Genomic DNA, 23,266 nt, shown 5'->3' on the forward strand with positions numbered 1-23,266 from the left:
ACTTCTTTACATGCAGCCTGTCTCACGAACTTAAGAGGTCTTCAATATGACACCACATTAGAAACCACTCTCTAGCTACTACAACAAGAATCGTATCAGAGCATCCTCCTTTGCTGCACCTCCGCCCACAACGTACGAACGGGCTGCCAGGTAACAGCAGTTACCCCTAGAGAAATCGGTTTCTTCGGCGTGAGCGAAAAGCCAAGAGAAATTATACGAGTAATGACAGTGCATTTTGGGGGTCTCTGGAAATTGTTTTTAACATCATGATCCTCGTTTCATAGCGGTTTGCGTTAACGCAACGACAATTTTTGTTTTACAGCAGTTTGCGAAGCTCGTATAGACTGAGGCTCCTTTTTTGCTAACTGCCTATTTCAGCGTTCATTATTACTCGTCAGCTTCCATTTACTCTGGTGAGTAAGGTTACCACCTATGCAATGCGAAATGTAGCGATACTTCATGCAACAAATAAAGGTAGAAATGTACGATCGTTACTCTGTAGTACTAATAAGGTAATATAAGCCTTGCTAGTGAAGAGAAAATATTTATCTCCTTGGTAAAAGGATGGTGTAAATTTCTTCCTTGTTTTGAAGACCGTGTAATAACGTGGAAACTATAATAATAATAATACTAATAATAATAATAATAATAATAATAATGTGCAGGTGTTACAAAGGTTAGTAATAGCCCAAGCAATCAAATCAGTATACGCCACTGCTGCAAGAGTACTCTCTACAAGTATATTATAAGCACAAACTAACTCCCCCCACCTCGAAGTGTTTCAATTACCACACTGGTTTTGAGTCTGAAAGCTCCCCTGTGTACATTATAAATCATTACTCAGCACCTTGTATATCACATCGTCATTAATAAAATAGATTTTTTTTTTAAAGTAATAAGTAAACCTTGCTGTGAGTCTTATTGAAACGTGTGGGTTGCGAGCGGAGCGAGCAGGAAAATTTTTACCAAATCTACTTCTTTTCAAACTGATAACAGTATTGATTTAATTGCCTGCCAGTACAGTGCGCCCCGCTCGCTCCCCCGTAGCTACGACTTTGTTGATTGAACGTTCGATAGCATGCTAGCACATGCAGGGAAGCTTAATGTTAAGAGCATGAAGCTAAGGTTGCCGATTATAGTGTATGAAAAAAGCATGTCATAGAAATCAAGGCGAATATCCTCAAAAAGCCAAACATGCCTATTGAGTTTCGGCTGAAAGCAAGTGAAAGCAAGTGGCTGTTAATGATTGGAGACCTGCACAAGTCGTTTTAGATTTCACTTGAACAGTTTCTGATGATACCATATGCAATGTAGTACTTATTGCTTCTACTTCTTATATATGTAACATAAAAAAGTGTATAACGGAAAAATTTTAACCTCCTTGAAGGAAGAGTAGTGCCACTATTCCGTAAACATATGAACCCAAAAAAGACTTAATCATGCATTTTAGTCCTATTTTGAGGTCATCGAATCAAGTTTGAAGTGTGAGAAACAGAAGTAGAAAAATATTACGAAGTACCAGAAAGTCGGCGGGTAGAAGTGCAAGTAATTTTAAATATAAGAAATAGGCCTAAAATACATGATTTTACTAAATTTAACATTAAAGAAGATGGAAAGTGCGAATAACGGGAAAAACGGAAGTAGTACGAAGTACGAAAAAAAAAAGCTATATAGAATCCTTATGCTCATACTATACACACATAAAATATGACTGCTGTTACAGTCATACTATTTATCGTATTGATCGTGTGGGAAACTAACTCGGGAAATTCTTTATTTGATTTTTAGTCTCGATACTAAGTTTTTACTGGCTGTCTGGCCACAAATGTGGTCGGTCGTTTAGCTAAAATGGGCTTCATGTTAAATAAACATATATGTGGATCCTCATTACACTTTTTTAGATAAGATTGGGCTGTGGCCCCAGCCTTCACTTCTAAGTTGGAGAGAAACCCAGCTATGGGTCGGGGAAAAAATGCCACCACGTACAGAGCGAATCCTTAGTCATACTTAATCACTACTATTTAATCATACCATCAAAAACTGTCAAAACTGCAGTTTAGGGAATCTAAATGGTGAGAAGTACTGTATATAGTACGGGATTTAAGATCTTAAGCGTTGAATTTTAAAGGTTTTTAAGGGTTCAAAATCCAGGTAACGCAAAGCCGCCATATAGCTACGGCCCGGGACCTGTATGTTAGGTACCATCTAGGCATCAACTTAGTGTGAATGAGGAAAAGCCTGAATCAGGATAGCTGGCCAGAAAATTCTTTTGCAGCTTTTCGACTGAGTGTACCCACTGGGAATCGAACCCGGGACCACTCGCACCAAAGGACTGCGCTATGCAGAACCACACATTTTAGTCAAAATAGAAAGTGTAGAATGTGTGGTTTCGTTTATGTTTCTACTATTTTAGCTGGTTATCGTTTAGCATTAAAGAGTGTTCCATTTCATAACGTTGTTTTTCTTTCAGTATGAACCAGAACTTTCGTTTCCTCCTTTCCTACGGAACCTATTCGTATATTAGTGTCAGTTCAGATCGGAAACGAATTTAAACCTGAAAAAGAGAAAACCGAATTTTGGTTTTCAAAATCGAAAATCGAAAATAATTTTGAAAATTGAAAACTGGTAATCGCTCTTGAAATCCGAGATTTGATTTTAAACACAAACTGAAAATCGGTTTTTGAAAACCGAAACCGAAAATAGATTTTTGAAATTTTAAGTTCCGCAGAAATCAATTTTCAGATTTTCTAGAAATCGGTTTCGACAGCAGGCAATTCCATTATTTAGATCAAATATCTACATGTACTGTGTCTGCTAAATGCATGTACTTGTCAATAGTTTAAACTTCTATTGTTTCTTTATTCGTGTACAGCCAGAATTAGTTTAAGAAAAAAAAATAAATAAAATTCGAGACTGGTGAATTTTGTGTAGTTGTAAATCATATATATTGGTTGTTTATAAATTTTTATTGTTTTAGAGTTAGTGATTTAAGACATAAAAAAAATAAAACATCAAAAATGTTAATAAAATAAATATTCACTTTACCTACATACAGCAAATATTTATAGAAACAGTATTTTTCAAACTGTTATGATTATCTGAACTCTGCTTCAAATTATGCCAACAATTGTGCTTTATAAGTGGTGGTATTAAATATAAATATTGTAGTCATGTATAGCGCACTTTAAAATATTAAGCGATATATTAACTGAGCACTGCCTTGACTGTAAATATGTACTCATTAAATAGAAGCACGTCAATTCAGTAACCTTAGTAGTTTTCTCAGTGATATTTTGCTTTTGATTAAGAACATTTTGCTTAAGAATAGTTCCTATATTATGTAGCTTATATATTAGAATCTTTATGTATATCATAAACGGATGAAAGAGATGGGGAAATTGTTAAACAATACCAGAAAGTCTGTACTATGTATTTATGCTTGTTATTATTAAGCAACATTTCTAGAAACAGTAACATAATAAAACTTTTGGTTTCATCAGTTTTGCATTATATTCACAAATGGTTAATTTTTGGTTTCTTTGTTTTTAGTGTTCTCAGTGGTGTTAATTTACCAGCGAGTATTTACTTTAATAATAATGCCATATGCTGAAGAGAGCTTAAACTCTTCGAGTTTTTATCGTGCGCAGCTCAAAAATCTTGAGCATTTAGGAGATTTTAAGTTTCTTAGGTGCGTTTTTTTAGTGTTGTTATTACGAATCATGATATTTATTACGGGACTAGTAAAAGTGTGCTATCTGTCTGCATTATCAAAATTAATCGTAATTGAGGTAATGCATAAACATTAAACCGCGGTTTTGGTGATATTTCGAGGATGAATAACAAGGGCTCTCTGTATTACAGCCCCATGGACAAGTGGCGATGTTCTCTCAAGTTCTCCATCCGATTCACATAATGATCTCCAGAAGACTGAAGAGGTTTTGGAAAGTGGAGACGTGTTCCCTATAAATTATCAGGACCCAGATTATCTCAGCATGGTTGTAATGACAATGGGTAATCAGAAAAAGAAAGATCGCTTTATCTGCCTTGCTTGTGGAAAAGCGTACACGATGAAGAAAAACTTAGTGAGGCATGAGAGATACGAATGTGGTAAAGAAGCCCAATTTCAGTGTCCTTACTGTCCTGTCAAGGCAAAATATAATTTTTGTTTATTGAATCACATGCGGACCATGCATAGGAACGTTATGTAAACAGTTTTAAGGTAAAATAAGCATGGAAGTGTTGGAGTTTTAATTTGTACATAACTTCAAAGATGGTTAGTTTGCTTTCAAATTCATATATAATTTGAGGACTGAGCATATCGAAATTTAACTTGTTTCTTTTTGCTTCACTGGTAGAATAGTATGAATGTTAATCTAATTGCGTTGAAACTCCTCCATATTTTTAATATCAATTAATGTGTTTACTAATGTTGGATTATAAGATTGTTCGTTTTATTAGAATAGAAAAGAGTTTTCAAGAGCTTGCGAAAAAAACGTGCAATAGGAATGAATATATGAAATTGTATCAAATTTTAGTCTATTCAACAGGTAATGAAGAAAATAGGGCAATTTAAAGCAAGAAATTAACATCGAGAATTAAGTAACATTTAATATGTTAACCCTATTAATAATAGTTCTTAATGCTCATTATTTACTTGATTATTAGTTGGAAATTGTTATTGATAGGAAATTATTAAATAACCTGTGTTACTTTCTCAGCAACACAATCATTTATTTCACGCATCTAATTTAGAGAAAATCTTACAGCTTTCACAAAACAAAAATATTTAAATAGCGAATGTTTCATTACACGATATATATAATATATTTATAAACTCGTAAGTGGAGTTTCTCTATTGCGGAGAAGAACTGGTCCTTTATCTGCTTTTAGCAAATCACTCTGCACTCCCAATATATCAAGTAATCTAAAAATTATTGAACCTCTTGCACACGAGATGACGTTGGAGTCCCCAACCTCAAGGTATATGATCCACAGCGGGTCAGACCTAATGCCATTTGAAAGCTGACAGTTTAAGGTAGTAGATATGCAAGAAGTGTTGGGATTTTTACAATCAGACCATGTGGCTACATTTTAAAATTTTATTTCGATAAAGGCGCAAATGCTGCACGGGCCCTTGAAGAAAGTTGTGCCATTTATGAGCAAGATACGTTATCAAAAGCAACAGCCCAAAGTTGGTTCAGTCGCTTTCGCTCTGGAAATTTCGATGTCGAAGATTTTCTATCAGTGGAAGGACAATCACAGATAAAGTGGATTATATTCTGGTAGAAGCATCGGCGCAAATTGTCTTCAACATTGGGGGAGGACGGATAAGACCGTTCCCATATTATATATATATATATATATATATATATATATATATATATATATATATATATATATATATATATATATATATATATATATATAGCGATGTTCAAAATATCTATGAAGTTGAAAAGCAATGCTGTGAAGGATCAGGGAAGCAGAATTGTCTTCAGTGGCGTTTTTAGGAGGCTATCGGCTCAAGCTCTCCCCGAAATAAATTTGTTACTTTTTCGCATTCCATGTACAACAATAATCCTTCTCACCATTTCTAAGAATGTCATTGACTTTCCAGTTTCGTATGCTCTTTGTTCAGAAATAATACTGTATTTGTCAAATTTCATTCCATGTAAGAACTGCGTCCTTTTGTTCTTTCTTTCGTCCTTTCTACTTTTCTGTTTCTTTTTCTTGGCGTTACTTTCTTTCATTTCGCCTATCATACTTTATTCACCATTGTCAGTTGTGATTCAAGTCGGCCGTCATCAGTAACACCAAAACTAAGAGGAGTTGATAAGCGAAACTGTGTTCCTCACCAACTTGCGCGGATATCAACATGACAGGACTTTAGTAGTTATTATAACAAAGGAAAATTTATATCGTTTAGTTATTTTTAAAAGAAGGAAATGTTTGAATTAAGGAAAATCAAAACGTGGGAATAATTAGCCCGAGAAATTAGGAAGGCCAAGAGGATGCGTCCTTTTTCTTGTATGAATAGAATAAAGGGTTAGATTCACTCCTAAATTTTTGTATCATATTATATAGGATTTATCGGTCTGCAATTCTTGCCATTATAACTTCAATTTATGCATAAATTAAAATATTTTTAATTCTTAAACTCTCACATCCTAAATACGCCATTGGTCGTCTTCAACATTGGAGCTGGGCAGATTTGATGCTTATTCTAGGGAAGGGAGATGAAATTCATATTATGGTAGATAAATCTGATCAACTGTTATAGAGTAAATTATATATTAGGTGATGAAGTAGTAGTACATATCAGTATTACAAATCACTGCTGTGAATACATTCTGAAATCTGAATACATGCATATTTATAATTCGTATGTTTCTAATTGGGCATCCTCAAAGATCCACGTTAAAATTATTTTATAATAATATGTGACTTCCTCAAAACCATGAAGAAAGAATATCAATTATGTATGATGCAACAATACTCTTTGCGCAAAATGATGATAATCTCAACAGCATTACAGGAATCGTTACAGAAATCTGACGCATGTCATATACTCTTTAGTTAACAGATGTAACCTTAAGATTATGGAGAAAAATATTCCAGCAGTTGAATTCTTTTCTTTGCTTACGAAGTATCCTCTCTCAAAAGAAAAATTGGGACACGCGGAAGTACGTAGGAACAAACCATGGTTCGAACTAGCAGAGAAAAGAAAACAAGCAAAATTACGTTGGCTAAAAAATCCGAATGAAATAACTACACAAAATTACGTAGGCATCAGGCGGGAAACTTCCAAAACTTTTAAAACAAAGAAACGCGATTTTTTGAAAGCTAAAATTTAGGAACTTGAAGATAATAGTAAAAATAAAAATATTCGTTACATGTATAAAGGGATCAACGAATTTAAGAAAGGCTATCAACCTCGTGCTTATATCAAAGAAAGCTGATGGAACAGTTCTCACTGATAAGGATAGCATTTTAAATAGATGGAAAGATTTCTTTGACGATTTGCTTAACACGCAGCCAAAAACTAAAGTGCCTGGAGAAAGGGAGATACACACTGCAGAACCGTATATTCCAGAACCCAACCGAATAGAAGTGGAAATCGCTATAAAGAAATTAAAGAAACACAAATATCCAGGTGTAAACGAAATTCCGGCTGAGTTAATTTTAGCTAGAAGGCGAAAAATTGTGGAACAAGATACACAAACTCATTCTCCTTATCTACAACAAGGAAGAATTGCCACAAGAGTGGAAAGAATCAATCATTGTTCCAATTCACAACAAAGGCAACAACACTGACTGTAATAATTATCGAGGCATTTCTCTTTTGTCAACATCCTATAAAATCCTTTCAAACATTCTATTAGCAAGATTAACCTCATACGCAGATGAAATTATTGGAGATTATCAGTGTGGATTTAGACGAAATCGATCAACTATCGACCAAATATTTACCATTCGCCAAATACTCGAAAAGAAGTGGGAATACAGTAGCCCGGTGATTTTAGAAAGGCGTACGACTCGGTTAGGTGAGAAATTCTTACAGAATTTGGAATATCGAAAATGCTAATTACATCAATTAAGGCATGTTTAAATGAATCCCAAAGTGAAGTCCGGGTAGGAAAATTTTTGTCCACGAGCTTTCACGTTGAGAATGGCCTGAAACAAGGAGCTGCGTTGTCGCCATTACTGTTCAACTTTGTCCTGGAATACGCTATAAGGAAGATCAAAGATAGCAACTAGGGTCTAGAGATAAACGGTGTTCACGAGGTTATGCGTACACCGATGATGTAAATTTAATAGGGGATGATAGGAGCACAATAGAAAGAAATGCAGAGGTCTTATTAAACGCTTGCAGGGACAAGGGTTTAGAAGTAAATGCAGAGAAAACTAAATACATGGAAGTGCATCGGGACCGTAATACCGCAAATTATGGATGCGTTAAAATATTAAATAATACTTTTGATAAAGTGGATACTTTCAAATATCTAGGATCAATATTAACAGACGAAAATCATATTCACGAAGAAATTAAATGTCGACTAAAAACACGGAATTCGTGTTATTATTCAATTCAAAATCTCTTGTCGTCGCGAATTCTGTCGAGGAATTTGAAGCTTAAAATATATAAAATGATAATCATACCTGTTGTTCTGTATGGTTTCGAAACATGGTCGCTTACTCTGAGGGAGGAACATAGACTGAAAGTATTTGAGAACAAGATCCTGAGAAGAATATTCGGACCCAAGAGGAACGGGAATTGAGAATAGCGGAAACTTCATAACGAGGAACTACATAAATTATTCAGCTTAACAAATATCGTTAGGGTCATCAAGTCTAGGAGGCTTAGGTGGGCAGGACATATAGCCAGGATGGAAGAAAGTAGGACCAATCGGAAAACGACCATTAGGAGGACATAGCCGCAGATAGGAAGACAATATTAAGATGGATGTCGCAAAAATAGGAATACAAAGTAGAAATTGGATCCAGTTGGAGAAGTCAGTGGAGAGCTTTCCTAAACGCGGCATTGAACCTCCGGGTTCCATAGGCTATAGAGTTAGTTAGCTTACGAAGCATGAGTAGATGCCTAGGCTGATACTACGAATAGATTAAATGCGCATTTACTGAAAAGATGGGTTCTACTGACATCGGATAGTCTATATACACTTCGTGCGCTAGGGCCTAGGGAAGAGGAGGATATAAGATTTCATATCAGGTTACGTCACGCACAGTCGCACGCCTTCATTTTCATTAAAATTGGAAAAGCCAAGAGAAACAAATTTCATCTCACTTTCCTTTGTGGCAGTCGGACACAAATCATCACACTTATATGCACAAAGCACTTTTCAAATCGGATTATTGGGAGAGCCTCCAGTTCCAATGTTGGGGGGAGGGGAGACATGTCTTCCCATTTCCCCGAAATTTGTGTCCGTACCTACAGGTGAGAACTTTCCAGCATGAGGAGAGGGGCATATCCTCATCTAGCATGTATTGCAATTTGTGCCCAAGTAGCGAAAGTGGAAATAATACATATTGATGAGACTACTAAATGCACTACAGCACGAAGTTCAGTGTGAAATACTACAGAATACGATTCTTTTTAAAAAATGGAAAAGCCAAGAGAAATCAATTTCATCTTACATTCCTTTGTGGCAGTCGGACAAATCATCACACTTATCCCAAAACGCACTTTTTAAGTCAGATGATTGGGGGGGACAGTCCCCCCAGGTCCAAGATTGGGGGACATGTCCCCCCGGGATTTGCGCCAGTGGGTAGAAGTCGAGTACGGCCACGGCTGTCGCAGCAAGTGACGTCACACAAAGTAATGACAGGCAGGCGCAATGTATTGGCCACTCTGCCGCGATACCCCGCCCTTCTTACATGCATTTCTTCGCCCCCTTCTTTCTAGCACCTGATATGTTGGCACAATAGGCAGTTAAATTCTTGACACCGAGGAGGATAGATAATTTAAAAGTCCTATGCGAATTTACGTATGTTCCATATCGTTCTCATTTTCGCTGAAGTAAGTTTGGCAACTGCGCATGACACCTTTCATTATGACGCATATTGTTCTTTCCATGCTGACCTATAATTCGCTGAATAAAGTGTAGTGTTGCCAATGGCAGACAAAAGCAGCAAAAATATACCTTTCAGAAGTAGGAGTATTCTGCAAGATTTCTTTCTAGAAAAATCATTGTTAAAAAAAAAAAAGACATTAACATACGACAATAGAGATCAGTGGTGTTGAAGTGCCTTTTTCTAAGTGCGCGCGTTTTTCGAACTGTGGTGAAGACAGGCTTTATTTTTTTAAAAAGAAAAAAAAAGCTTGGAGTGTTTTTTATTAGTGTTGAAAGTTTTGTAGATAGCCTATTCCTAGTTTTTAAGTTTTACGCTTGTAAAAGCGTTTATTTGCACAATGCCTCCAGTGTTGTCTAAATTGAAAACAAAGACTTTGCATAACCAAGCGAGAGAAATTGTGAGTAATGTTCATTCAGTTCTGAAGATGGAAGCTAGTGAAGGTCTTAATATTCCAATTAAACATTTTGGTAAAAGAGCGCCAGCTGCAACCGGGGTCCCGGAACGAACAATTCGAGCAATTGTGAAGGAAAGAGAAGTTCTTGAGTCGTCAGAAGGGCCCTCCACATCATTCTCTACTCCTGGGAAGAGAAGACCAAAACCAGCACCTAAATCTTCAGTGGACAATTTCGATGAATGTGTCATCCGTAGCTGTGTGTATGACTATGCTGTGCAGGAAAAGCAAGTGCCAACACTTAGCAAATTGCACATGACATTACAAGAAGAATTAAATTTTGCGGCTAGTAAAGAGAGTTTGAGACGCTTACTGCATAAGCTGGGTTTTAAGTGGAGGAAGACACCAAATAATGGAACCATTTTAACCGAAAAGCAAGAGATTCGTGCTCAAAGAACGCGGTTCTTGAGACAAATAAGGCATTTTAGGCGGGAAGGACGACCAATCATATACAGATGGTGATCAGAAAAATGGAAACACCTGTAGTTAGCAACACGTCAAATGTATGGGTTGGCAGTGGTGTCGTGGCGCCCGCAGCGCCGGACCGCTGATGGTGGTGTGTTAGGTCGGTCTCCATACTGCGTCAGGCGCAGTGGAACAGCAGTGTCCAGTGGCTGCAGCAGACGGAGGTAGTGTAAAAAGGGAGACCTCTCAGATTTTCAAAGAGGGCAAATTCTTGGCGCGCGGTTATGTGGAGTGAGTGTGAGGCAGTGGCTACTGTGTTAGGTGTGTCGCGTGGGACAGTGTCGAAGGTGATGACGGCCTACACAACACACGGGAAAACCACATCGGGGAAGCGGAACAGTGGGCGGAAGAAAATCATGAGTGACAGGTATTAAAGCGCATTGTCACGCAGAACCGTCGTGCCACTGCGGAGCAAGTGACGGAGGAACTCAATCAGCACCTCCCCCACCTTGTTTCGACAATCACAGTCCGCTGCGAATTACATGAGATGAACTTACGGGGTCGTGTTGCACGGGCCAAACCACTTATCAGGGACCATAACGCTTTCGCACGCCGCAAATGGTGCCGCGACCATGCAACTTGGACCGTTGAGGACTGGAAACGTGTGATATGGGCGGATGAGTCATCCTTCACCCTATTCCCAACCACGGGCCGTATTTATGTGTGAAGAACGACCAAAGAAGCTTATGCTCTGCAATGTCTCCTCCCAACTGTGAAACATGGCGGCGGCTCGGTGATGCTGTGGGCCGCCATATCATGGTTTTCATTGGGTCCTGTGGTCACACTTAGCGGACGAATCACTGCCAACGATTATGTCGCAATTTTAGGAGACCACTTGCATCCTATGGTCCGGATGTTGTTCCCGGACAATGATACCATCTTCCAGGATGATAATGGACCCATTCACACAGCTGGCGTTGTTGCAGCGTGGTTTGAGGAAAATCGGGACGAAGTTCAATACCTCCCCTAGCCCGCCCAATCCCCAGATAACAACATAATTGAACATCTGTCGTCCGTCTTGGAAACACGACTCCGGCGACGATTTCCACCTCCATCTTCTCTCACAGAACTGGCCGATGCCCTGCACGAGGAATGGTGTAAAATTCCACTTGCTACCATTCCCGACCTTTATGCCTTCATCCCACGTCGCATCAAGGCTGTTCTGAAAGCGAAAGGTGGCCCGACACCATATTAATCTGGTAAGTTGCAATTTCGTTCAGGTGTTTCCATTTTTCTGATCACCATCTGTATGTAGATGAAACATATTTTACATACTTTCCATACTCCAGAATATGGTTGATCATACGATTCTGGCAAATGTTTTCGGGTGTCTATGTCCAAGGAACGACGTCTTGTGATAGTTCACGCCGGAGGTAAGGATGGGTTTGTTCCTAATACTTTACTAACGTTTAAATCTAATTCGAACAGGGGACTACCACGATGACATGAACAGCGATAATTTCATGAAATGGCTTCGAGAAAAACTAATTCCTAATCTTTCACCCAGATCTGTTATTGTTTTAGACAATGCCTCGTATCACAACGCACAATTAAATCCTGCCCCCACTCAAGATTCTTTAAAAAAGATATGCAGAGATGGTTTCAAGAAAAGGGGTTACCTTTCACGCCTGACATGACACGACCTGAATGTACGAATTAATCAAATTATATAAACCTAAACAAGTAACCTACAAAGTTGACTCCTTGCTAAATGAATACGGACATTGTGTATTAAGACTTCCACCATATTACCCTGAATTGAATAGAAAAAATATGGGCACTAGTGAAGAACTGGGTGGCATATCACAACACAACCTTTAATTTGGAAATAAAACGCCAAAAATTTCCCAAGCAAAAAAGCGAAGCAGAAAAAACCGAGTTTTTTTTCAAAAAAGCCGGTTTTTTTCCGAGCCCTTGCATCTCTACTTAGTAGTATAACCTTCACTTTCGATGCGAGGTCTCCGAGTTCAATCCCAAGTAGCAGTAGTGTTCCCCACGAGAAAGAAGAGAAATAAGATTTTATCGCAGTCCAAAAAAAAAAAGCAATAAATAAATAAAAACTTATTCCTTTCTAATTTTTGGTTCAATTTTCGCTCACAAAATAATATGAAATATAATAGGCATAATCAAGGGGGGATCTAAGGGGAGGCTAAGGGGCTATAGCCCCCCCCTTGACGCTCAGGTTTACACTGGATAAAATGGGCTTCAATTCAGCTTTACACTGGATAAAACGGCAAATTATGGTCTAGCCCCTTCCTTGATCATATCCTGGATCCGCCACTAGGCATAATTGTATTCAAAAATCAATGGGAGAAATTACATTTACAGTTTTGAGCCAGTTTTTTAAAGTTAGGTTCGCGCGGGGAGAAGATTATGCGAAGAGTGACTTCAAGGTGGGCGGCCGTTAATCTTGAGGGACATTGGTTATTCAAAAAAAATAATCACTTGACCTATTTAGCCTACTTGTATTGCAATAAGTCAGAATGCGCCGAATCACACTGAGATAAAAAACTCTTTGAACTGCCTGTGCTGAAGAGCAGAACGAAACATGATAAAATTAATCAGTTTGATCAAGCTGTCCATTACTTCTTTCAGAGTGGCACGAAGTTTTCCACAAACGGCTGCCTGGATGCGCTGATAAGATAGTAGTCCAGCATCCTTATCCTTGATTCTCTTTACTAGTCCATTTCCGTTGCCACCCTACAAAATACATAGGAAAGAAAGCGGATACGTGCTGTCATTTCTTAGCCATAGAACATCCTTCACACAATTACCTCAAATAAGCAAAATGTTAGAGGTACAGTGTCAAACGTTAATTGTGTTGGGATGGAACTGAAAGAACCAAAGAGAAAACCTCTGCGGAAGAGAAAATGTGATCTAGAGCCAGATACAACAGAGTTTCGGAACGACTTTTGTTAAGCAAAGCAACTCAGAACCAGGAATTAATCTCAACACAGCAAAAATGTATTGTGAATGAGCATGACGCGAAAATTTTGTGAGGGATAAAATCGCAACCATGATGAAGAAACGTCTTTACTGGTCTAAGTTATACAAAGATTAGACCATTCTACAAAGGCGAAAGATAAACAAAACAGTACCGGTACATTAATTTCAAATTTAACATACTAACTAATTCTATGCCGTATGGAATCCGAGGGTTCAGTGCCGCATTCACAAAAACTTTCCATGGACCTTTGTCCTTAGCCAACTGGATTCAATTTTTACTTTCCATTCCCATTTCTGTGATATTTTCTCCCATCTGCACCTAGGTCTTTGTAAAGCCTTTTTTCAATTGGCGTTCATATTTCTTGCATTCTGGCTCCATGACCTACCACCTGAGCCTCCTACACTTAATCACCCTAATAATGTTAGGTAAATACTATAAATCATTCATTTCGTCGTGATGAAGTTCCCACTATTCCTCATTCCCGTGCTTTTGGATCCCAATGTTTGTCTTAGGATTTTATTTTCAAATACTTTCACTACGTTTCCTCAAGCAACAATCTTTTTCAACCGAACAGTACAATAGGCATAATTATCGTTTTATATACTTTTTTCACGTTTCAAATTCTTCGACAGACTGCGAAGACAAAAGATTTTGAACTGAATAATAACACAAATTCCCTCCTTGAGTCGACATTTAATTTCTTCCTAGATACGGTTTTTGTCTGTTAATGTTGATCGTAGATATTTGAAAACGTCCACTTTGTCGAAAGTATTATTTGATATTTTGATGTGTCCGTAATTTCCTGATGGTCGTGGCGGACTTCCAGGTATGTAGTTTTCACTACATTTATCTCTAAATACACGTCCATACAGGCGTTTAATAAAACCTCTGCACTTCTTCCTATTGTCCTTATATCACCCCTTATCAGACATATCATCAGCATAAGCCATATCTGCTGAGTGCCTTCACCTCTATATGCTGATTGTTGTCTTTGATTTTTCTGATGTAGTATTACAGAACAAAATTGAATAATAACAGAGACAACGCATTTGCTTCTTTCAGGGAATTCACGACGCCAAAGCTCTTGGACAAGTATTGTCCTAATCGAACTTTCTTTTGGGATTAATTTAAACATGTCTTAATTAATCTAACTAGCTTTTCCAGAATTCCAAATTCTGTAAAAATATTGTACAATGTCTCCTTCCTAAGCCTTCCAGAGTCGTAGGCCTTTCTAAAACAAATAAGTAATTGATGTACAGAGTTTTGTATTCTCATTTCGTTTCGAGTATTTGACGAATGGTAGATATCTGAACGATAGTTAATCGATTTCGTGTAAATCTGCACCGTTAATTTCAAATAATTTCATCTGCGTATAGGGTCAATCTTGCTAACAGAATGCTTGAGAGGATTTTGTAGGATGTCGACAGAAGAGAGATGCATCTATAGATATTACAATCAGGTTTGTCGTCTTTTATGTCAATCGGAACAATGATTGATTCTTTCCATTCTCGTGGCAATTCCTCCTTGTTCCAGATGAGAGGAATGTTTTGTTTCGAGCTCCACAACGTTTCTCATCCAACTAAAATTAATTTTATGAATTTCATCTACACCCAGAGATGTGTGTGTGTGTGTGTGTGTTTCGTTTTCAACTTCTTTATAGTAATTTATATTTTAGTTTGATTATCCTCTGAAATATACTGTTCTGTTGTATCATTTACCTTTCTTCACTTACTTTAATGTTTGACTGAGTATCGAGTAAATTGTCAAAGAAACCTTTCCATTCTGTTTAAAATACTATCCATATCCATGAGAGGTGCCGTCCGCTTTCTTTAATACAACGTATATACTGTGTTTTTTATTTTACTATTATCAAGTTTAATAATTATAGGTTTCAAGAGAAGTATTGTACATTCTGAAATTTCCCGCACGATAACAATGAAATTATGTGCAGTTCTGTCGTTCGTGTTTTGTATTGAACATAGTTTCGTTTGTGTTGTCTTCTCTACTACTCGTAGTTTAGTGCATTTCCAGTTTTTTCGCGCGCCTTAATTTTTCTTTGCTGAAATTGTAATGCAAGTATGCCTAATTTTAATCCAAGTAGTATCCTCAATACTACTTACTTCCGAACTTCTTAAAACCGAGAATCCATTCGACACGTTAATCCGGTATTCCATTGTCACTTAATTTTCCTCTAATTTCTTTAAATTAACCTTTTCCGTTTTCAGAGCCGAAGGTTTCCTTTTTCCAACGATAATGTCTATTATAATCGCTGCTACCGGGAAGTCACCAGGGTCACAGTCAGTTCCTCCAAATGACCGAACATCAGTTATACTAGCCTGTCTTCTATCTACTAAAACGTAATCAATTTCATTATGTGTTTTTGCATCTGGTGAGGGTTAGATATATTTATGAATGTTGCAATATGGGAATTTTGCACTCTACACGATAAGGTGTTTTGTTGTTGCAGAGTTTACGAATCTAACGCCGTTTTCATTACTTTCCTTATGCAGACTTTCGTTTCCTGTCATCGGTTAGAAAATATCCTCTTGCTCTACCTACACATTGAAATCCCCTAGCAGAATTTTCATATGGTATAGTGGGAGTCGGACAAATACACGTTTTACTTCTTCGTAAAGACTGTCGTTTATATCGTCATCGTTATCTTCTGTTGGAGCATGTAATTCAGAACAATAATATCAAACCACTGACCCTGAAGAATTATAAAAATAATGTCTATCATTAACAAATTAAACACGTTTAACTTCTGATGTTATTCGTTTGTGAACGAAAACCCTGTTCCTACATAGGTTGTTCAGTCTACGTTTGTCCAATTTCGACTTACCTAAAATTTAGAAGAATCCATGGCACCAGGTCCGTAAGTGCTCGATGTGTTTCCCTTGGTTCCTAACAATAGCCCGACAGCGTAATTTCCACTATAATAAACTTCTCTGAAGAACAGGGAGGGGAATCTTGTCCCATACACTCTGCACAGCTTTCCAAAGTCCTTTCACAGTTGTCACACGCCGTTTTCCCAAAGCCCGCTTCAGCAATCCAAATCCACAATAGTCCATAGGACTTGCATCTGGAGATTTAACAGGTACTTCATTCAAATGTATCACCTGTATACCACTTGCCTCCTCTATCTCCCTGTAGAATGCGAGGGACGATCGTGAGGTATGTGATGAGGCCTTGTCCATGTGAATGCGCACCGGATTGGCGTCATTTCCGTACATTGTTGGAATCTCATGGTCGTAGATCGGCCGCATGATCTGCTCCTGAAAATACTGCGAATTTATTTTGCAGTTCTTCGCCACCCTACGAATCTTCAGTTTACCTCGGTAACAGTAGCCAGTAATGACCATGAACCCTTTTGGGAAAGATTCTTTACAGACACAGACCCACCTTCTGAAGTTCTTGGCGCCTTTCTCTCGGTACATGATGGCTCTCGGTTTGCCGCAGTCGGAAAGGTAAATCCATGCTTCATCGAGCGTTAGGACGTACATCCACCGTTGTTTTGTCAGATACCGTTCGGACAGCTTCCGGGCGTTACACCTTCGTTCTTTTTGGTGGGCATCCGTGAGAAGATTGCCGCGAAGTTTCATGACTTTTTCCAGCTTGAGTTGATGGTGTAAGGTCCGGCTCACAGTCCCCAAAGACACGTCAAGACGATTAGCTATACACCTTTGTGTTGGCGGATTTTCATGCATTGCCATTTTGTGAAGTTTCCTCTGTATGGTGGAGGTGGCCTTGGTGCATTCCCTCTTCCTAGGCAACTTCGTTGGTGATCCAAATGGTGGAGCTTCGTTGCCCTTGTACTTTTTAATAACATTTTTTATTCCACTTAAACTGATGTTGTAACCATTCTTCTTGCACTGTTTTCTAATGACAGAAACACTAAAGTGGGCGTCATAAAAAGCCGCAACATAGCCTTCCCAAAACCGGCTTAGTTTGGGCGGCATTTTGGTCACAGAGCGGAAACCCACACACTTGGAAACAAATTTAACACAACACTCACAACAATGGTCCTGTGTTGTGCGTTATTGTCGTCCGCGCGGAAAAACAACTCCGTTCCCAGGAAGCCACTGCACAACACTAAAGGATGCCACGAGCCAGGTCGAGTGAGTCCATTCTGCCCGGGAGGAGGAAGGAACGAAATCGGCCAAACGTAGACTGAACAACCTCTGTAGTTGGCTATTTTTATTTCCTTCCCCATAAAAAAAATGTAAAATTTCCTGTCTGCACCGTTCCCTTTTCTTCTCAGCTAATGTCCTAAACTCCTACCAGGTCCACTCACTTGTTACAGATTTTAATGTGCCTGCTCTATAGAGACTTCTTATATTTCATAATCCAAAATCTCGTGTCCATTTTACTTTACCGGTGTCTTACCAAGTTATCAGTCTTGGCCAGTGGCGTATTTACGATTTTGTTTCGGGAGGGGCTTTGCTAACTTTCGGGGGGGGCTTTGCCTCGAAATGTGAAAATTCTGCAAGATACTTCATTTACTTTACTATACTAAGCAAGATTTCGGGGGGGGCTTAAGCCCGGAAGCCACCCCCCTAAATACGCCACTGGTCTTGGCCCAAGGGTTCTGTAAATGTTTCGAACGAGTGTCTTTCTCACAGTATGAGATTGCTAGCCTCACATTAAACCCTCAAACTGGAGGACCACTCCTTGTCGTCTGTTCCCGACTGCTTATTCAATATATTCGCATGTATATCTGTACTTTATTCAAGGAACGTTCAGTACCTCATGTAAACAAATACATGTGGTGTTCATTTTATTGGTTAAACAGCCTTGGAACATCCATGCGGCAGAAGAAAATAGTCCATTGTCAAGTAAGCTGTTTTTCAATGTTTTTGTTGCTTATAAGGCTCATTACCAGAAATGTAATTTCTTTACAATTAAATGACAGAAACAACACTGTATCTAAAAACTAAATTGAATTAATGCAATAAAAGAGAATACGCATGCGTAGAAAGTGGCTTTGAATCACAGTTTACCATATGGCCGCGTGCGAATAATATGTAAAACACAAGTACGTAAAACATATATCACGTTTCTTTCCTTAATTGATTCAGTAATAGACTTTTCATTTATGCAGAGAAAAAAGATCGTAATATGCAAGCTAAATTACACCAGAAGCTTTGAAAATGAATACATCCTAGAGCACATAAATATCCTACTAAAGCGAAGATCTTCGGTGCTTCTTTTGGCGTATGGACCAGGCAAAAATTATGTTTTAGAAGAAAAAGATCAATGAAAAATATGAAAAGATCACCAGGAAATGTGTGGCGTCAATAATGAATGAGTGTTTTCAATTTGATGAAATAATTATGCAAGACGGCGCATCTTGTCAGAGATGAACAACTCTCAGTGAAGTACTTGTTTAGAGGGCAATTTCTGTATTCAACAACAGAACAATATCCCAGATGTAAACATCAGTGGCCAGGAGATAGTCAAGACTGAACCCTAGGCTCGTTGTGATACGTCGTGACATCAGAATCAAAGCTAATGGCCTACAACATTCCCTAATTGATAGAATACATCCTTATGATTTAGAGAGAGTCCACTATTCTCAAATTGTGCGAATCATTGATTCAAAGTATATCGAAAAGATTTGCAGTCGTAATTGTAGACAAAGGGTCTGTTAGGCGTACTAACGTACAATACAGAGTGGCCCAAAAGTAGGTATACAGTCCCGTACCGATCGGTCATGACGTTTTACATCATTTACTTATTGTCATCCATACAGGTATTGACTTAGTTTCTTCCATATCTGTTCTTAATTTATTTTCACTTACACCTTAAGCTCGGAACAAACCGAAGCAAATTAATTCATTATCTTATTCATTTAAAATATCATACTTGAAAGATGCAGGTCTGTATACCTACTTTTGGGCCACTCTGTATATTATCAATAAACTCTAAACTCAGCTGTAGTAAGCTCTAAACTCCGATAAACAAAATATTTGTATCCTTCCGCTTGTCACAAATACGATTGGCTAGTGATGTATCACTCCCACTCCCCACGGGGAGGAGCAAATTATACACGTGCATTTTGACAATACTATCTCGTGTTATCCAGATACTTACAGCAGCAGCAGAAAAGAAAGAAAAGAAACTCGAAAGATTAAAAAAAAAAAAAAAGAAGTATTTGAATTTCGCTCGTAAATAATTGTTGCTTTGTGAGTAAAGGTTTGCCTTGTTGGTGTTTCACCACAACACTCGCGGAACCGAGATTCATGCCAGTCATCTTTCAGAACACGCGTCCACAGTTGAGTTGGAGCCAGAATTACTGCGCATGCTTAGTGTTTATTTCTGTTGTTTCATTAGCCACACTCAATTGCAGTATTATTAGATAATCCGTATTATATTTTTGTCATTTATAATAATATAGCAGTTTTATATGAAGCTTCATAGTAAAAGTAATAATGCAATCACATGAACTATTTTGCGGAGGAGTACAAGCGTCGGTAGGACAACAGCAAATCAGCGAGATTTAGTTTCACGTGGTTTTGTTTATCGCAGTTTAGAGCTTACGCCGAATAATATATATATGCAGTTTGATTTAGAAAAATAAAAGTTTGTTTCTAAATATATGTTTCAGTTACCTAGTTGGCTTATAATTTGTCCCACTATTAGAACATATAGAAAGAGAGAGAGAGCGAGAGAGGACATGTGTCTTGAAACATTCTTGTAACTTACAAGCTGACAGATAAAACTGAATGAAATTTCGTAACATTCAAGTATCGTAAATGGGACATTGTTTGACATACTCCGCAATACTACAAAATTAACATTGTTGGCATCCCAACATAAAGTTTTAATTTTCCAAATTGCGCTGCGCCAGGGTGTTACAAGTTTCAGATCTACGTATGAAATGAAAACTTACAATATCACATTTGTTATTCAGTGCTGCAGACTGATGATGTTACAGTATTACGACCGTTTTAATTTTGAATGTCTCTACAACAGTAATAACGCAGGTGAAACGGACAAGGCAGTGCACAGTCAAAAGTAACTTAATATCGATAATATGACCGCGATATGGGATGTTTCGAATAAAAAGAAACAAGATTACAATGAGTTGGCTTTCTTTCGAAAAACAACTCAAATAAGTATCGCCTTCAACCATGCAGATAGTTTTAAATAGACGTAAAGATTCGAGTGCCGTTTACAGTAATTTGATATCGAGCCGTTCCTGATATGACAAACATCGGTCAAGTTGCAACATTGCATAAATTTATGTAACTGGGAGAACCTGTAATTACAATTACCAGAAGCTATTGTAATGTTATAGAAACAAAGGAAAGTAATCGTTCTATAAGCATCCCACAAATGCGTCTTTTTAAGAAGTATGCAAAATCAATGTATTGAAACGAGTTAATGAATATTATTTGATGCTTAGAAAATCTATGTTTTACCGAAATCGGGATTACGTTATCTAACAAATGTTTGCATCAGCCACCAATGCAAACATAAAAGAGTTATGTGCCTATTGTTATGAACATATACACTCCTGGCTATCGTAACAGAGCTATGTTTCACGGGTCATTATACAGTGACCAGCCCAAACATTATGACAATCTACTACTTTCTGAACGAAGTCATTTTACTGACAATAGTTACAGGGCACAGCAGAACCGTTCTCCAGACTGTGGCGGGGCTCTCACTCTATCAATCAGTGTGATGTTTGTGCATAGAATGGGAAAGATCGATGGTATATCAGAGTTTGATAAGGGCCAGATTGTGATGGTCAGACGGCAGGGAACGAGCATCTCGGAAACGGCACGACTTGTCGGGTGTTCGCGAGGTGCTGCTTTAATGTCTTCCAAAGGTAGGAAAAGGATGGTGAAAACAGCACAGAATGATAAGGCGTGAGGCAGTCACATCTCATTAAATATGTCGGACATCGTAGACTGTCGAGGTTTGTAAAACAGACTAAAGCCGAAAGTGTGAAACAATAAACATCATACTTTAACAGTGAACGTAGCACGAATTAATAGTTCACCGCATACTTTTAGGTATGGGCTTCCGTAGCCCATATCTCACATGTGTACCAATGTTGACCGTATGGCATGGTCGATTACGACTAGAATGGACACGTGCCCATCATAATTGGGCCGCAAAGCAATGGTATAGCGTTGCATGGTCCGATGAATTACGATACTGCCTTCAGCATACTGGTGACCTGGCCAGAATGGTCGTCTTGCAGGGAAACAGCTTCTTGAGACGTGCGCGGTAGAATGACAACGAGCCGGTGGTGGCTCCATTATAATGAGGAAAACACTCAAATGGTAATCCATAGATCCAGGATTGTTGTGGAGGGTCCCGTGACGTCTTCTAGCTCTTGATATGTCATTGCAGATCATGTACATTCATTCACGCCAGTCATGTTTCCAGCTGGCACTTGCATCTTTCAGCAGGACAGTGCCCCCTGTCACAAAGCCAATGTTGTGCTGCAGTGGTTTGAGGACTACAGTCATGAAATGCAATTGCTTCAATGGCCCCATCTCACTCGATTTTTACACAATCGAACATCTTTGGAATGCCATTGAATGACAGATCCGAGATCATCAACCCCCTCTACGGAATTTACAGAAAATTAAGTGATTTGTGTATGCAGATGTGTTGCTCTATACCTATCCTGCGAGTCAAAGGTGGACATACCAGATATTAAGTAGGTGGTCATAGTATTTTGGCAGTGACCTAGATAGATAAATATACATTCTGATATTTAAAAAATACCGGAGTTTGAACCCTCTTTAAGTAACTTCGAGTGAGTAATTAAGTGAAATAAGCTAAATATTTAGCTTTACGTACCATGATTATGCCCTTTAAACTAAACCTTTGCGTTGTCATTGAACCTCGAGAAAAATTATAAACATAGCTTTGTGCTCCACGAACTCACTCGACTTATAATGGAACCATGGCCCACTGTAGCAAAGGTGAGCGCTCTACTACTGAATCTCCGTTTTATTTAACATCTCACGGTTATGCAGCAAGACTAAGGAAGACGGTGATAATTAGATGGATGATAATGATGAAATCACGAAGGTAGAAGGAAACGGGAGAACCCAAGAAAATCCAAGTTCACAGTGTTTTTCTACCATAAAGCCCATTTGGCGGGAGCTGGAAAGAAGAGGTTTAACGTATACGCTGCTATAGGGGAACCAAGAGATTCAGTAGTCCAAAATCGTTTTCCTTTTAAAGTTAATTTCAGTGAAGGAAATAGGAAAAAGTTACATGAAACTTGAAGGATTGGTGAACGACAGGGATGTTCTTTTTCGGACAAGAAATCGAAGCGTAACTTAGAGCTTTGTAATTGTGTCATAGTGGGGAGCTGTCCAGATACCAATTTCGGTCATTAATGACGAACGGGGAGTCGCGTAATCGTTGTTACATTTCCTTTTAATAGTTTTGCCACGTGGAACAAATTTGTGATGTAGAATCACAAACATGTAGAAACACAAACACACACTCAAAATTAGAAGCATTTTTACCTCTAATTGGACTTGTCGTTCCTATTTGAGTTTCATTGATTCTCATAACCAGCGTCAGCATTATCGTATGCGTAAGCAGCGATAAAAGTACACATGGCGGCAAAAACTGGCATAAAGTAAATATATGAAAAATGTATTGTTTAAAGTTTCTTCGCTGACAGACACACTGTAACTTTGTACGTTCTCATCGACCTATAACTCCTCTTTTAATATATTATTATTGTTATTATTATTATTATTATTATTATTTGGCGAATCTTATATTTTCACTTACTATTATAATTGTGATAGGGATACGTACTTAAA

The 23,266-nt window shown here is 38.2% G+C and overlaps 1 protein-coding gene across 7 annotated transcripts in view; it reads left to right on the plus strand.

Moving 5' to 3' along the window:
- LOC145674949 (uncharacterized) overlaps positions 1 to 23,266 on the plus strand; it is a 768,948-nt gene that overhangs the window by 556,834 nt on the left and 188,848 nt on the right. Inside the window, exon 5 of one of the 7 annotated variants that reach the window (XM_081745228.1) lies at positions 3,862 to 4,219. The exons of the other annotated variants lie outside the window; for them this stretch is intronic. Coding sequence (XP_081601354.1) covers positions 3,862 to 4,208 — 347 coding nt within the window. The 3' untranslated portion in view covers positions 4,209 to 4,219. The remainder of the gene's footprint in view (positions 1 to 3,861; positions 4,220 to 23,266) is intronic. 7 annotated transcript variants of the gene reach the window in all.

This window comes from Thermobia domestica, chromosome 18 (assembly GCF_964235325.1).
Source record: "Thermobia domestica chromosome 18, izTheDome1.hap1.1, whole genome shotgun sequence".
In the NCBI taxonomy this organism is placed as follows: domain Eukaryota; kingdom Metazoa; phylum Arthropoda; class Insecta; order Zygentoma; family Lepismatidae; genus Thermobia; species Thermobia domestica.